This window comes from Balaenoptera musculus, chromosome 10 (genome assembly GCF_009873245.2).
Source record: "Balaenoptera musculus isolate JJ_BM4_2016_0621 chromosome 10, mBalMus1.pri.v3, whole genome shotgun sequence".
Taxonomy (NCBI): Eukaryota; Metazoa; Chordata; class Mammalia; order Artiodactyla; family Balaenopteridae; genus Balaenoptera; species Balaenoptera musculus.
In genome coordinates this window covers 11,069,395-11,087,207 of record NC_045794.1, presented here as the reverse complement: position 1 = coordinate 11,087,207, position 17,813 = coordinate 11,069,395, and the positions used below count along the sequence as shown (strand labels likewise).

Genomic DNA, 17,813 nt, shown 5'->3' with positions numbered 1-17,813 from the left:
TCTTTTATAATTGCCTTCTGAAATGGACACTTTCTTTGAAATATTCTTAATGGCATTTTAGATAAAGTCAGAATTATTCAGAGCCTTGTCTGGTGAAAAGGAGGGTGCTTAAACTAGATAATTTATTTCCCTCCCTCCTTCTCTCCCTTTTTCCCTCTCTCCCTCCCTCCCTTCCTACTTCTTTCTCTCTTTCTTTCCATTTCCTTCCTTCCCTCCCTCCCCCCCCTTCCTTCTCCGTCTCCCCCTCCTCTCTTGCATTCTTCCAAAAAAGAGGCAAGACTAATTTTTTTTACATGTTTTGTACACCTTCTCTGCAGACTTCCAGAAATTACTCTAAGCCATACCATATTGTTGTAGTAAGAACATATTTTTCAAGTTGGTTATGTTGGGTGCTTAACTTCTGGTCTGTTAGTTTAAAATACTGTGTTTTGTGCTTTTGTAATTATACTCCCTGAAGTGAATCATATGGGACTTTGGTTGGAGTGTTGAAGTTGTTGTTAACTACAGGAGACCTGAATATCACCTTCTCAGTAGTGACGGGCTGGAGCAGGCAGCACTGAGCTGAGAGGAGGAACAGCACAGGGGATGGCGAAGACGCCAGGTGGGGCCTTGAGCAGAATCAGGGATGCTACACCTTTACCGACTGCAAGTGTCCAGAGAGTGCGGCCAAGGGGATAGAGGGAGGGAGGGATCTGAAGCCGTAGCATAGCAGGACCACATGAAGGAACCAGGGATATTAAAGCTGCTGTGGCATACGAGAATCAGGGTGGGGTGCTAGAGAGGACATGGGATTGAGAATGGCGCTTAAATTGTTATTTCTGCTCCCAATTAGCTGGAGAACATTGGGTGCATAATTTGACCTCTCTGTGCTTCAGTTCCCTGATCTATCAAGTTAAAATTATAGAACTAATTGAGCTTATGGTTTCTTCAAAGACTAAAATTTATTTTGTAAGGGATACATGATAAATATCTTCAAATACTTGAAGGGCTCCCATGTGGAAGAAGCATTAGACTAAGACTGTATAATATCTAAGGAGGAGACCGGGATCTAGGGGTGGTAGGGGAGCAGATTTCAGCTTTAGGTAAAAAAGAACTGCCCAGCAGTGACATGGCTGCCTTGAGGGTAGGGTGTACAGTGATAAGCTCCCCATCAGTGGAAGTATTCAAGAAGAGCTGAGAGCCCTGGTTTTATGATGTAGAAGGGAAGCATAAACTACAAGAAGTAAGTGGCTAATTGATTGTGAAGGTCTCTTCCAATTTTGAGATTCTAGGAATCTCTCCTCCTTTGAGGTCCGTATTCTTTTTTTTTTTTTTTTATTAATTTATTTTTGGCCGCGTTGGGTCTTCGCTGCTGTGCGCGGGCTTTCTCTAGTTCCAGCGAGCAGGGGCTACTCTTTGCTGCGGTGCGCGGGCTTCTCATTGCAGTGGCTTCTTTTGTTGCAGAGCACGGGCTCTAGACGCGTGGGCTTCAGTAGTTGTGGTGCACAGGCTCAGTAGTTGTGGCACGTGGGCTCAGTAGTTGTGGTGCACAGGCTTAGTTGCTCCATGGCATGTGGGCATGTGGTATCTTCCCAGACCAGGGCTTGAACCCGTGTCCCCTGCATTGGCAGGTGGATTCTTAACCACTGCGCCACCAGGGAAGCCCTGAGGTCCATATTCTTGATTGCATTTGCCCCGGAATGACAGGTTGAAAAATCCCAGGCAGCTCTAGAAGTGAGAAGTGGTCCATGAGGATTTGGTTCACAATGCCTGGTCATCTCTAGAATTGCTCGAAGGACATGGCATCCTAGCAACTTTGTTGCTTAATCTAATGTTACCTGGAAGAATCAAAGAAGAGTCTCACAGTTCCGTTGAATGAAAAGACTTAAAAGAGGAGCCTTTAAGCTACCTCCTGCACGTTCTTCTTCTGCCCTTCCAATGTAGTAGGACACCATTGTTGGTCAAAGGTCTGAAGCCCTTTAGAATGCTCAGGATGATCACAAGATTCCCATTTTGCTTCTTAGCAGAGACACATCTCACAGCAGCATCGGGTGCAAGGCTCCAGAGTAGCATGTCATGTGAACACAGAGCTAATCATTGTTGGTTCCTTGAGCCATGATGGTAAAGGGACCTAAATTACCATCAGCACAGTTGCACTAATGCGGTTGGAATGAGCACGCCTGTGGGAATTCCCGGTGAGGGAACTTCATCAGGTCAGAGCAGCCGGCAGGGGGATGGGCTGAGCGGGGGGTACAGGTGTTGGAGAGGGAGACAATGGCATTGGTCTGACTCTAATTATTAGAGTTTCTGCTAGTTTAAGTGCCTGAACCTAGAACACTCTGTGAAATGTCTCTCCCTTCTCCCCCATCACCACCTCCCGCCCCTATTTTCTGTTCACTCTACAAAGTGCAATAGCCCTGGTTTCCAGATACATCTCGTGGAACCAGATCCCTGACTGCTGGACTTATCTTGCAACCCTTAGAAGTATGGGCTGGGCAGGCACATCGCAAGAGTTCAAAAGTGTAGACATATCTCTGGGAGGTGGAAAGACCCTAAACTCCAGCCTCTCTGAGCAGGAAGTTGTGTTGGCCCACGCCCCCTGTGTCTTTTCTCTACCACCTCTGCCCTTTAATCCAGCTCCTTTTTTGAATACTAATCGTTAACACTTAATGAGAGTTTACTCGGCACCAGGCCCCATGGTAAACTATCTCATTTAAGCCTTACAAACCTAATAGAGTAGGCTCTTTATTACCCCATTTTTGGCAGATCGTGAAAAAACTGATGTTCAAAAGTCTAAATAAGTTACTCAGTCATAGCTGCAGACTAAAGTCAAACCCACTGCCCTTGTTTTAAATTTCTCTCTTTTCTTATTATTCCTATTATGTGAAAACCTGGATGACGGTACTGGATCATCAGATGGGAGCCCGAGGGGTACAAGCTTTACGTGGTATTTGTACAGCTATCCACGTGTCTGCCTCCAGCCCTTTCTCTCCGTGTTCCTAACCATCTTGATCTAGCGTACCTTCTTCATACTTTCAACCTTCTCTGTATTTTATCTTTCCAGGTATCTGATCAATGTGACTTTTGAAGGGAGAAATCTGTCCTTCAGTGAAGACGGCTACCAGATGCACCCGAAACTGGTGATCATCCTTCTGAACAAGGAGAGGAAGTGGGAGAGGGTAGGACATGTCTTTGGCAATTCTCATACTAAGTAGAGGGGGTGGGGATTGGAAAGTCTGCAACACATGGGAGGAAAATGGCACCTTGGTTTTGCTCTCTGAGCTGGAGAGCAAGAGATCAATACTTTAAGAACACGGGGGAGGCCATTTCTCAAACTTGCATCTTCATTTTCTTGCTACTTTGGTCAATCAAGAGATGATTGTCCCTATTGTATTTCTGTTTTATTGGTAGTGGTGCTGTCTGCAGCATGACTTTGTTTTAATGGAAGAGTGTGCATGCACAATATAACACAATTAGGTGGAGAAACCGAATTATGGTGTAATTCAGAAGTCGTGTCCTACACGGTATACTGGGGAGGCCTGAGAAGCCTAATTTATGAGCACACAAGTCTGGATTTCCTGTGACTGGAGGTTTGCCATGCAAGGCTCTTCTCAGGATCTCTCCCACTGCCAGTTGATCACAGTGTCTGAAATTCTACCATTAGGCGTTAATTTACGTGGGCGCCCGACTGCCTAGGTTCAGTCCCCAGCTCCTCTACTCACTAAATTGTCTGTTTAGGACCTTGCACAAATCTCTTAACTTCTCTGTGCCTCACTTCCTCATCTGAAAAATGGGGATAATAATAATAGTACCAATATCACAGGGTTGTTATAAGGATTAAATATATTAATATACGTAAAGGACTTAGAAGGGTGCCTGGCACATAGTAAGCACTTACTAGGTATTGGCTTTTATTATTATCCCTGATTCCTAGTTAAATGCAAATGTTCCTGAGAGTAATTTCATCACTGGTGTTCCCGAGAATGTTCAGCAGGGCACTTGTGCCTTGAGACGCTTTGCTGAGAAATGGTTTCGCAGATAAATAAGACTGAGAGGTGCTGTCTACTCTGTCTCACTCTGGGAGATTCTCAGAACACATTAGCATTTGAAAGTTCAGAGGTGTCTTTTACTGAGGGATAGTTGACATACATCGTCATACTAGTTTCAAGTGTACAGTGTAATGGTTCAATATTTGTATATGTTGTGAAATGATCACCACAGAGAATCTAGTTAACATCCGTCACCATACATAGTTCCAAAATTTCTTTTTCTTGTGATGAGAACTTTTAAAATCTACTCTCTTAGCAGCTTTCAATATGCAACACAGTGTTATTAACCATAGGCAGCATGCTGTACATTACACTTCCATGACTTATTTATTTCACACCTGGAAGTTTGTACCCTTTGACGAACCACCAGTCTGTTCTCTGTATCTGTGCACTAGGTTTTTTTCTTTTTCTTTTGTTTTAGAGTCCACTTATAAGTGAGATCATGCAGTATTTGTCTTTCTCTGTCTGACTTACTTCACTTAGAATAACACCCTCAAGGTCCATCCAAGTTGTTGCCAATAGAGGTGTCTTACAGCAAAGAAACATCTTTCATTTTATTTAATCTGGCATTTCCCCAAATGATTTATCACAAGATCCCTTTACTCATGAAATCATATTCTGTGAATCACGTTGGGAAACATTGATTTACAGACTCTGCAGACGCTGTGGGCCAGTTGGCTGAGAATAGACTTCAGGATGTCAGCATGGCTCTGACTAGGATGGAAACCAGGTGATATAGTTCCAAGGAGAGTAGCCAGGAAAAGAAGCCAGAGATAAACTTCTTGAAATTCACCATCTTGTCACAGAGAGCCGTGGGCGGGTGGTTATGAGAATGCTCACCTGTGAAATCAGGCATGTGTGTCTCAGGTGGTGGGACCCAGGGCCTTACCTTTCAAACCGAAGACCTCGATCTGTCATGGGTTCCTCATATCAGGGCTTGGCTATAAGGCTGACATTATGCCCGGGGTTCTTGATTGAAGCTGCCGCCCCTCCCCTGAGTTGTCATTTGTTCCAAAATGCCTATTCCCTGGGCTCCCACTCCTCACCCCAGTCAAGCTGCTTTTCACTGCTGCTCTGGAGACATAATCATTCAAGAAGTGTCTGGGCCGGCACGTACAACAGGCGCTTCTGTATATCTCCAGAAGAGGAGTTATTAAAAACGGAGGCTTCACGTGTGGATCAGAAGACATCCAGCTAGGGTAGCTTTTATTCAGTAGACTCGTGATTACTGTCTCCAGTAAGGGGCCCTCTCACAACCGTCCCGTCTCAAAGAGACACCACTTCCCGTCATTTGTGCTGCCTTCTCTTCCTTAGGCTGGAATCTGAGGCCTGGGACCCCCAGCCCTTTCCAAAACTAGACCCTCCTTCCTGGGGGTTGGATCCCTCCCCTCCTTAACAGATATCTACCTCTACTCTAACTCTTGAATCTATTCCTTACTTCTATATGATCCAGAAACCATGTGGATAATTTTTTTAAATGGGCCTCCTTCTCCCTGACACCCACGTTGAACCATTCAGATCAGCCCTGGACATGGCTTCTAGAAAGAGCTTCCCAAGCCACAATTCTAGTTATGTTCTTTCTCTGCCCAAAACCTGCTCAGAGCTTCTGCAGTTTGTGGATTGGGCCCACACTCTATCTATTCTTGCATTCAAGGCTCTGGTCTCTTTTCCAACACGCATCTTCTCTTCCTCACCATTTCCCATCTCACCATCAAGCTACACCGGGCTCCTCTCTGTTCTGAGAATGTGCCCGTGTATGTCTTGCTCTCCGTACAGTGTGTCATGATGTTTTCTTTTCCTGGAATGAATGGTCCAATTATACAAATCATAATCATCCTTTGAAGCCCAATTAAAATGTTGCAGTCTCCTTCCCTGATCTTTGACCAAGATATAATTTTTTGCTCCCTTGTCCCCTGTAGCCTTGGTCCGTACCTCTGTTGTAGTACTCGTCACATCTGCCTGTGTTCGAGTTGCATGTGTGATGCTTCCAGAGGACAGAAGCTGTGTCTTTATACTGTCGTGTCCTCATGGCAACCTGGAGGAGCGTGTAGCAGAGCTCGATAAATATGTGTCGAATGAATGAGGACCATTACACAATACAAGAGTCTAAAATCCATCATTAAGAACCCAAGTTTATGCTATTGCCCTTGATACAAGAGCTCATTTTTTTGGGCGAGGGGAGATAAAATCTTTATGCAGATTGAGTTTTCATAGATCGTACTTTAAGTGTGCTAAGGGAGCTTGTTATTTAAAGAAATTCTGTGGGTAATCTTTTGATAAAGTCTTTTGGGGGGATTGGGATCCTAGAATAGAACATTTTCATACTGACTTGGTTACATCAGGGAACATTGCTGAAGAGAGATCTTCAGTATTCCTTAGGTTCATGAGCCACACAGCTCCCAAACCTGCAAGCCCTTGCGGGCAGGGTGGGGATGCCAGGCACAGGTCTAGAGCATGTCTGGGATGTGGTGAAATCGAACCGTGGGAAGTTGTACCTTTTCTTCCACTGTCACCCTGGCCACCAGAACCCTTCTGCATTCTCAGGACTCCTAATAGCATTCCAGAAGGTCCCCAGTGGTCCAGGGAAGATTTAGACTTCAGAGAGGCAGGCCTCAGGGTGAGGATTTTACAGTGAAGAGATGGTCACGGGGGAGATAAGCAGAGAATGAGTCTCAATTTGTGGAGGAGGCGTGGGCTGAGAGATGGGGCCTTTAGCTTCTAGTGATGCCCCTAACTGGCTGTGTGACCTGCTCTTTTCACTTTTCTGGATCTTTCTGTCCTCATGTCTGGAATCATGGCGTGTGATGGGTCCTTTCCAGCTCTAACCTCTGAGATTACATATTCACGCTGTAAATAAACAGGAGCGTGGCGTGGAAGTTGGTGAGAGCTGGAGCGTACAAAAGGAGCCAGACTTTGTTTTTAAGGACAGTAGCTCCCAGGACGTATTTGTCATTCTTGTCATTGAGGTAAATGTCATCTCTTCAGAAGACCTTCCCTGATGACCCAAGCTGAAGTGGCCACCCGGTCAGGTCTATTTTCATTTTCTTCAAGATACTTATTATCTGACGTTTGGCTTATTTGTCTGCTTGTTTGTTTTGTTTAGCACCTGTGTTCCCACACCAGGTCGGATGCTGCGTGGGCGCAAGGGCCTAGTTCACCTCAATAATTCTAACACTTGAGAAGAGTGCCTGGCTCAGAGGGGCCGCTCAAAAGATCATTGTTAGATAAACGAGGAATCTGTACTCTCAGGAGGGTTAGAGCCGTGACCGGTAGCGACCATTCGCTTCCACCTGGGACTCTCCCGTGTAGACTGAGTGGTTTACTGAAAAGCACGTGACAGCAGGTACATCTCCCTACGGACTGAGCCCTCCGAGGACCGGCAAGGGACTCAGGGCACCTTCGGGAGGGCTCGTCTCCAGGCAGGCGCGCCCAAACCGTGTTCAACAGGCAGCCTCGGGAGGAGGAAGATTTATTAAGTTGTCAGTGTGAATCGTGTGGTAGGATTTCACCACATTCCTTCAGGTTTTTACAAAGTAGTCTCAAAGCTACTGTCTTATCAATTTGGTTCCTTCCAAAAGACTTCAAGTGAAGGCAGGATAGTCTGTGGGACTGAGCACAGGTTTTAGAAATCGGAGAGAGCTGAGTTCAGTTTCCCACATCGCCATTTATCAGCTGTGTATACAGAGCGACTGATATTACCGGGGTCTATTTCCCTTTTGTAAGATGGGGCTTTACATAAGGCTGTCATACAGATTAAAGGGGATTTTATAGTAACCAGCTATAAAGGAGATATTATAGTAAAACCAGTTAATAGTGGCTGAAACATAGCCAGTATTCAACAAATACCAATTGGTAGTCCCCACCGTCCTCGAGTAATTTTTTAAGGTAATATCTGCACATGGTAAAAAGTCAAATGATACAAAAGAATATCCAGTAAAAAGGATGTCCTCTGATCACCTATGATCCCTGGTTCCCCAGGTCCCTCCTCAGAGCAACCATAGTTCTCAATGTCTTATGTATTTGCTCTGAAAATACTGCCAAGCATATACAAATTTTCTACATTTACTCAGCCTCTTTTTGTAAACGAATAGTACATGCTTTTGTGAACCTTTAGGGGGATCGTATATTAGTAGCCTCTAAGGAGGCATGGAGGCTGGGGGCTAGAATAGCAAAGAGATCTCTGGATCAGAATTATATTCACAGAAAGCCAAGTACATATCTCTGGTATGTAGAAATGTGAAGAACGTTTAAAGAGGAACACACAGACACAGATGTAGAGAATGGACTTGTGGACCCAGGGGTGGAAGGGGAGGGTGGGACGAATTGAGAGAGTAGCATTGACATATATACGCTACCATGTATAAAATAGATAGCTAGTGGGAACCTGCTGTATAGTGCAAGGAGCTCAGCTCGGTGCTCTGTGATGACCTAGAGGGGTGGGACGGGGGTGGGGGCATTGGGAGGGAGGCTCCAGAGGGAGGGGATATATGTATACATATAGCTGATTCACTTTGTTGTACAGCAGAAACTAACACGACATTGTAAAGCAATTATACTGCAATAAAAAAAAAGTACAAAAAAAAAATAAAGAGGAACACACACACACACAGCATGGTGAGTTGGAAAGGGTAGGGGATGGTGAAAAATACTTGTTTGCAGAGTGGCTTCATTTGTAAGTCTCTCTAAGACGGGGGACAGATGCATCAACTTGCATTAAAAATAGTCTGGCACAGAGGAGCAGTTCCAGCAAGCGTTCAGGCTTCTGTCTTTATCAGAGCCTCTCATGATTTGCTTCATTGCCACTGCTCCCTGCTTCCATTTAATCGTTGCTAAAATGGGGATAGTAAAAATGAAATGCGGTGGGGTGTGTTCTGAGTAATGACTTCAAGAAATGATGATGATGCGTTTTTCAGGTTGTGAGAGGTAAACAGACCTCAAAGGGACTGTCTCTGGGTCAGAATTGCAGGACAATACCTACGGTTTGCCTCTCCGCTCGTCTTTCCCCCAAACTCGCCAGAGCTGTATTTTAGAAGTGCACTCCCTCTTCCCTGCCTCCACCTCCCAGAAAATACCCCTCCTTGTGTAGATTAAAACATTCTTCGTTTGTCTGGGTCATTCTTTGGGCTCCCCAAGCCCCAGTTGTCACCTTAGGCTGGCAATCCTGAGAGATTACAGCCATATCCACCTGTGGAAGAAGGGTTAAAGGTGAAAGGGGTCGGTAGGAAGTGCTGAGTCCATAGTCGTGTTTATGAATTAACGTATGGATCAGTGAGAGAGAGGAAGGGTAACCAAACTGGTAGAGAGAAGACTCCCGAGAGCTGCCTCAGCAGCAACAACCTTATAAAACAGAAGGTCCCACCAGCATCTGGAGCCTGGGATGCACGAAACAGGTTAAGGGATGCTTCCGGTAGCCCCGTATCCAGGAGACAGCACTGACTCCAGGCTGTGGCCGCTCTGTGGTACCGACACCTGAGGACTACAGAGATCCTATCCCAGAACGATCAAGTGGGTGATGATGTGACAGAGGTTGATCGCTACTGTGGCAGATTCTGCTTGAAAGCCATTGACTCATGACATAAAACAGCCCGTCCGTCCCTTCAGAGAACGTGCGCACGCGCGCCCACACACTGTCTCTCTCATCACGGACAAACTGACGGTCTGCTCACGAACACAGGAACCACATGTGACTGGTTTTCCGCCAGACGTCTGTGCCCAGCACAGTGCGAGGCAGTGCTAAGCAGGCCAGGAAATACTTGGTGTTGCCTGAACACACCTGCCCCAACTGAATTCCACCTCCCGGCCCAGGGGCCACGGGCTATCCACGCGCTCTCTCCAGACTTGTAGAGGGCGTCCGAGGAGTGAAACGGAAGCTCCTCCCCATGTTGGTGTGTTTTTTCTGCATCTCCCGATACCACCACTTGGCAACATGCTCTTTTTGCCGACGTTGAACTGCATACTAATATGCATCATTGGATTAAGGGATTAAGAAACAGGATCCATGGAGAAAGGCTGTGGGAATTGGGGTCACGGAGGGGAAGAAGAAGAGGCAGCAAGGTGATGACTTACTCTCTTTAAATATATGAAGAATTATTGGACCAAGTGTTGAGATCAGCTGTTCACTTTCTCCTCCGAGACAGAACCAGAGTAAGTGGGCTTAAGATCAAGCAGAGAGGATTTATATTAGCTATAAGGAGAATTTCTTCCTAGAGAGAAGTGTTGAGTACCAGAACTGTTAACCCCACCAGGGGCTGACTTTGGAAGAACTAAAAATTGGGTATATCTTCAGGGCTCTGTAACATGCAGTCCTGCCCAGACAACAATGCATGAACTACAGGCTTTGAGAGTTCTTCTTCCCTTCCCCTCCCTCCCTTCCCTCCTTCCTGCACATAACGATTGAGCACCTACTATGAGCCTAGTGTTGCTTCCACCAAATTAGTATTATTGTTTTCCTAGTTGCTGGGGAAAGAAGTATTGCAAGGAGAAGGGCGCTTATTGTGACACTTAAAATTTCTATAACCTAAGGTGATTTTAAATCTGACTATTGGATATGGTCTAACAGTTGGGTGGCTCTTTCATCTTGCTTGGTTAGTAAAGACCCTGCATATATATGACAATGGTTTATAGACAAGGCCTCTGGATTACATGCTTTTGGTTGTCTTTCCAAGTTGTGATTATCACAGACTTTCACATCCAAGTGTTCCCTTCTTTGGTTCCCTCAGCTCCAAGAGCCGTGGTCCATGCTCTTTGCCTACACCCTTTTCCAGGGTCCCGGAAAGAGACCACTGGGGGCCAGCCCCGGGTGGGGAGGTGTGCCCTTAACCCCCAAGGTCTCCACACCCACCCCTGGTAGACTCAGTCCACAGTGTCAAGCTGCTACCCCCATGTACATTTATAAAATAATTCGAAGAGCAGAGCAGGTTGTATTGGGGGAAAGGACTTCAGAAATGTCATTTCAGAAAGGCTGGTTGTCTTCATGTGCTGTCATCAGCCACTGAATGAAAAGGATAAAAGAACAAGATAACCTTGGTTGACTTTGCTTTTGAAACCTATACCTGCTGGTGGGGGAGAAAAGCAGGATGGAGCTTGGAGACAGAAGTGCTGGCTTAATCTTGACTTAAGGATACACTGTAAAGAGGAAAGGATCCCCAAAGCCAAAAGATAGCTTTCATCCACCTTGTTTAAATTTTATTGAGATTTTTATTTCATGACAGTTGTCTTTGGTTGGCTCCTGAGTCCTCTGAACTACCTTTCTAATTCTAGGTTATAATGTTTTTCCAGTAGTGGTATTGAAGGTGAAATAGTGATGTAGAGGTTACAAGACTCTTATGTTAACATACAGGTTAAAAACAACATTTATGATTTTATTATTATAAAGGTAATTGGTGCTTATTAAAGATATTTGGGGGGACAAAATAAAATTTACCCGTTTACATACCTACAAAGAATTAGTGTTTACATTTCTTCTGTTTCTTACTGATGCTTTTTTCTGTGCCTGTGTGTGTATATGTGTATGTTTTAACACAATACAGTGTGATACAATAGAACTGGAAATGCAATGTATGGACAGTTTGCGGTCTTCTTCTTTCTCTCACTATGATATTGTGACCATTTTCTTATTTTATTAATGTTATCCAAAAGCATGAAACTTAATGACTGCCTCATATTCCATTGTAAAGACGTATCATACTTCTTTAAACTGATCCCCCATGATTAGGCATTCATATGTGTAACTGGTACTCATATGAGAATAATTTCAGAGTTTTTGATAATCCAGCTTTGATGTGTAAGATTGATGTCCGAGGTGACAAGGTTTGGTCACCTTTTTTTTTGTTGTTTTATGTCCCTAAACATTCAAAATGATATCCTTTAATTCAAGAAGCTTGGGTTATATTCATTCAGTAACAAGGAGTAGACACACATGCAGTGGGTGTGAAAGGCTCTCCTTTGTGATTCCTGGTCTGCTGGGGATCCCAGAGGGTTTTTCTCTTTCTGACCTTCTAATCCTCTAACTTTGCTGATGAGAATACTTCTTATCTTTGGCAGTTATAGCACACAGAGAATGGGGTTGTTCATGTGGTCTGTGTCTGCAGTTTTCAACATCCTGGGACCATTTTCTTGAGAGTTGGAAGCTTGTAAAATTCAGGCCCATGTTCCTAAGGAGCTAGTAGGGCTCATGCTTGGTGTGACATCCTTTCTAGTGCTGTTTCCTTTCTCTGTGCCCCAAGTGACCCAGGAAGAAGGGAGAGTGATCCCCTTCTTTCACCAGTGGGGCAGTACCTGGACCTGGCTGGCTGACTCACATATCCACAGGCTGATGTGCCTCAAGACTGTCAGGGCCATCATGGCAGGGACTACTCTTTTCATACCTTGGTGTATTTTCCACCAAACAAGCTACTTCGTGCATACATTAGTAGCATATACACTTGCCCTGAAGTATGAGGTGTGACATCAAAGCTATAATATCTGAATGTTCTTCATCTACATGCACGCCTCTGTTGACCTATCACCAGGAGATCTTCTGCTTTGAGTTTTTCCTACAGCGATGACAGGTTTGTACAAGTCCACGCACATTCTCTCTCTCCACAATACCTACTTATGAGAGCCGGCCGGGACCAGGGTAAAGTGATTCGTGCGCACAGGGAGGGAAGCACTGACCTTGGCATGTGAACTCTGCTGATCGGCCCTCAGTACAAAGAGTTGAAAGGAAGCGTTGGCCAATTAAGAAAATAAACTGCCTTTAAGAATGAAAGCTATTAATAAAAAAACCATGAATACAAGCATTCCACAACAGCCATAGCACTCAAGATTATTTGGTGTGATTTTATTATTTTCTCTCTCTATCAGAATGATTTCTGTCCATAATTTGGTGAGCATTTCAGTTCATTTTGAGAGAGAGACAAGCTCTTGCACTTTCTTCCAGCTCGACCTCTCTGTGATCATGTGACACAGGTATTCTCTGCTGCCCATAAAGGCTGCCCATTGCCAGTTCTACAGGCATTCCAGGTCTTAGCTCCATCAGCTACGTGTTCTGAAGGTTTAAACTTAAAACAGATCTGTGCCAGGGGAATGATGAGAATGAAAGTGTGGTCTTGAGACAAATAAAAGAGGAGAAGAACACAAGTATACATCTGGGAGAGAGTGATAGACCCCAAGGGAAAGAGGACCATTCTCCAGAGCTGTATTTTCAAAGTGCACAATATTCCCTGTTTACACCAAACTCTGCTAGATATCCTTTCACGTTTTTCTACTCTGAAGGTTTGGTGTGTGGTGTCTTCTAAGATCGTCAATTTTGGCTATTCTCATAATAACGCATACCATCTTTTTCACTCATCCCATAAGGAGGGGAGCTTTCTGGCGTAGGAATAGAATACTACCTCTTGGGTAGAATTTCTGGTGGATATTTAAGCCACCTCAGCATTCTCTTTATAGAACAGTGAAAAAACATCTGTTCTCCCTAAAGGGTCTGAGAAAGATGTACAATTTCTAGAACACTCTATCCTCAGATCAAGGGATCTTAGGAAGATTTGGCACTAGCACATCTGACATTTATTGAGCCCTTTATTAACAATGTGGTTTATGAAGAGTTTTAGCGTATATGACCTAATTTTGATTCCTATTAAAACTTACTTCCTGTTGCACAGGTAAGTATACTGAGGCTCAGAGAAGCTGTATGATTTGCGAAAGTCATACACTTAAGGAGTGGCAGAGCTGAGTGTAGATATTTACGTCTGGCTCCATTTAAGTCCAATGTATGTTTTGCCTTGATACACAGAGTATAACAGTATAACTAGACTAATGGCATCAAGTGTAGCACTACCAATGGGGATAATTTTGTAGACCAGAGGACAGATCACACCATGGAAATATGTGAACGCTATCACATGAGAGTTTTTAAACAAAGTGTTCAGAAATGGTCCTGTACCAGGTAGGGGCGGGGGGGAGTTAACTTAAACTGTGACTGGCTGTTTCAGTGTAATATTTTCCTGAGAAGATTATAAAATGGAAAAGTAAGCAAAGGAGGGAGAGAGGCAAGAAAGATAAGAACAACAACAGAAAAGCTTTTCTGCATCCCTACATCCTTATACCTTTTCACTATCTATTATTAAACACACATTCACACACACACACACATCCCTAAAAATACATACATGCATACATTGCCTCTTTTTTTCAGTTAGAACAGGAACGTATCTCCTCAAACTGTGAGGACAGAACACGTTTCTCCCAATAGCAAAGGCCACAGCTACCTACAGAAATAGTTGTCTAGGTCCTGATTACATAGAGGGGATTTTCTAGCAAATAGTTTGCTTCTGCATTAAAAGCTCTTCTGAAGTGCAGCCACATGGCAGTGATACTGCAGCTATGCAGCCCCATTGATGAGACACCTGCGGGAGGTGCAGAGAAATGTCGGAACACCAAGAGGAATTTAAAATAGCTGACCTACAAAACAGACTTCAAATCTTAGCAAGAGAGTGACATGAAATTTTAACTTTGTTTTACATAAAACACAATCAATTAAATATTTTATGAGCTCAACTAGCTAAGAGAGAGGAGTTTGGGGATTTCATATCAAACTAGCTGAAGGTTCATTGAGATGAATACATACAAATATATAAAAGAGAAAGTAGAAGCAAACTCCAGTAGCTAAGACCACTGATCTTCTGTGATTCATCATGGTCACTTCAGTGTTTCCCCAAGTATGATCGTGGGTTTCACTGTGGTACATGAATTAAGAGGGATAAGTATTTTTTATTTAAATAATCTGTTTATCTTTATAGTTATCTTCTGTCTTTGACTAGTGACACTTGTCTTACATTTACAGTCATGATATGAAATTTTTAAATAAATATATTTTTTAGAAGAAGATTATTTCATATGTAATTAAAAATAGTGTAGGTGGTGCACAGATGTGGCAAAAATTGGTACAGTGGAGCTCAAATGACTGAAATTTGAGAAATGCTTCCAGAGGGCAAAGTGTGTTCCAGACCCCGGTTCCCAAATCACAGTAGTCAAGACTGATCTACCTTCCCGTCCTCTTTCCTCTTCTGCTCTCTGCGTTTAGTCTACACACCAGCATAACTGCAACTACCCCTTCTCCAAACCTCTTGTACTTTTATGCCTACATGCCTTGGCTTATGCTTTCCCCTCAACCATGGACTCTTGAACTTGCCCTTTGAGGCATAGTTTAAAAGCCAAGAGGCATCATATCTTCCTCACCTCTGCCTAACACAGTGATTCATCCAAAGCAGTGTAAATAGAAGTTGCTTCAACTTTCTTTGTTTTCCTTTCCTTATCTATAAAACAGAAAGAATGATAGCACCTACCTCAAACTGTGGCTATACGGATCAAATAAGCTTTAATTCATTTAAAATTCTTAGCACAGTATCTGACGTGTAGCAGGTGCTGTGCAAATATTCACTGTTCTTTACTTGAACATGTTTTTTTCTTCCAGTTTTATTGAGATATAATTGACAGCACTGTATGAGTTTAAGGTGATTTGACTTACATACATCATGAAATGATGACCACAATAAGTTTAGTGAACATCCATCGTCTGGTATAGATACAACATTAAAGAAATTTGAAAGTATCTTTCTGATAATGAGAACTCTTAGGATTGACTCTCTTAACAATTTTCATATATATCATATAGCAGTGTTAATTATATTTATCATGTTGTACATCACATCCCTAATAGTTATTTATCTTATACCTAGAAGTTTATACCTTTTGACCACTTTCATCCGATTCCACCTCCCCCCACCCCCTGCCTTTGGTAGCCAGAAATCTGATCTCTCTTTCTATGTTTGTTTGTTTGTTTTTGAAGTATAATTGGACATATTTTAAACTAATCTTAACTGAAATTGGGTGCTGGAAAACAAGAAAGTGAAGAAAAATGAACTGCATACACAAGTATACAACAAGGTTGGATTTTGGCCTTGGTCACTGAAAGGAAGGAACTAGGAAACAACACATAGAATCCTTGACGTGCCCGATGATACACTGGCAAAGAACACGCTTTCTTCCTTTATTCCTAAACAACTTTTTGCACAGGGATTTTTAAAAATTGAGTCTTATTAATAATAAAAGAATGGTAAAGTCCCCAACACAGCACAGCAGCCCATGCTGGGCTCATTGCCCCCAAATCAGGGAATTAAAAACATGTCCAGCTTAGATTTAGGACACTGTGGGTTCTCAGTAACCATTACATAACAACCAAACCACATTAGGTGATAGTGACTGTTCATGAAACCTCATGGTGTGCCCTTGTGCCATTTGATCTCCTTGGCTTTTGTTTCACTGTAACAAACCGCCGCCAGTCTCCCCTTTGTGGCTTCCTTATTGTGCAGCGGGTAGATTGGCCCACAAGCATTAAAGGAGTTCCTCCCACAAGGGAAGGTGGTTTATGTCAAAAGACACGTCCTAGTCAGGGTTGACTATAAAGGGGGGGATGATGGTGAAGTGGGGAGTGAAATAGAAAATGCAGTTGACACGTAGCATTTTATAGTTTACAGCAGTGGTTCTCAAAGTGTGGTCCCTGGACCAGCAACATAAAGTTCCCACCTGGGAACTTATTTGGAATGCAGATTCTCAGGTCCTCCTGCCAAAGCTCCAGGGACGAGGCCCAGAAATCTGAGTTTTGACCTATAAAACGCAGGGATAGTTGACCACAGACATTTCCCTTTCACAAGAAGAGACGTATCTGTTTAATGGATACTTAAGACTGCCACCTTGTCACCGTTTTCTGTTCTCATTTTATTTTCCAGCCTTTTACTTTGAAATAAATCTGAATCTTTATCCCTCCACAAAGTTGAGGATAGAGCCAGAAGCCCAGCAAGAAAGAGTTAAGGCCTGTATCACTCACTCCAGGAGATTGTGAATTATCTATGGTCTTCAGTCACTGCTACAGAAACTCCAGGATATTAGGCTGATTGTCTGGGGTTGTTCATTCAGGAAATATCTCCTGAGCCCCTACTAAGTACCAGACACTATTCTAGGTGTTGGGGAAACAGTATTGAATAAGACCAACCAATTCCCCACCCTCAAGGAATTTTTGTCTTCGTGAGGAGGTCAGACAACAAACACATCAACAAATAAGTAAATATCATCACTTCAAATGGCGTCTAGTGCCATTAAGGTGGTAAGATGGGGTATGGTGGCTCTCACCCACGTGATGCCAGCCCCCCAAGGGGCTTTGAGAAATACCAGCCCCCAGCGGGGCTTATTTACAATTTCTTATTTTAAATAAGATGACAGTTAAATTTCTAAGGAGTATGTCCAACAGCTGTTAGAAATTTAACTGGCAACTTAAAGTAAAAACCTTTCAAATGATGCCCATAGGTCCTCTGCTTAAACTTGGCATAGATACTGTGTTGAGACTACAGACCCACTTCCAAGCAGCAGGGCAAATATGGGTAGTATTTGATCTTCCATTTTTCCCATTACTACTGGGTTTTAGAGAATACGGACATGAATTTTTATAATTTGACACATTGGGCTGTGAACATTTCACTATTTATGCTTGATTTTTCCAAAGAACCGAAAAGCATTAACCCTCTTTGTTTAATTAGAACTGCATTTAGTAAGTCACGTACCCTCACTTACTGTTCCAAGTGAGCATGGCATTCTTTTGCAGCTGTTGTGGAAATTATTTCACTTCCTGAGTTGTCTCCATTTGACCCCGTGGTCACGATGTGACACTACACGAGGACCTGGTGAGAATGTTTAGGAAAGGTCATAAAACTCACAGGCAGCCTTTGGGTCATAGACATGTTCTAGGTGGCC

General features: G+C 43.4%; 1 protein-coding gene across 1 annotated transcript in view; it reads left to right on the top strand.

The window, feature by feature from the left end:
• The window catches only part of GRIN2B (glutamate ionotropic receptor NMDA type subunit 2B), a 413,562-nt gene that overhangs the window by 303,120 nt on the left and 92,629 nt on the right, over positions 1-17,813 (top strand). The window contains exon 4 of the mRNA XM_036866294.1: positions 3,044-3,158. Coding sequence (XP_036722189.1) covers positions 3,044-3,158 — 115 coding nt within the window. The remainder of the gene's footprint in view (positions 1-3,043; positions 3,159-17,813) is intronic.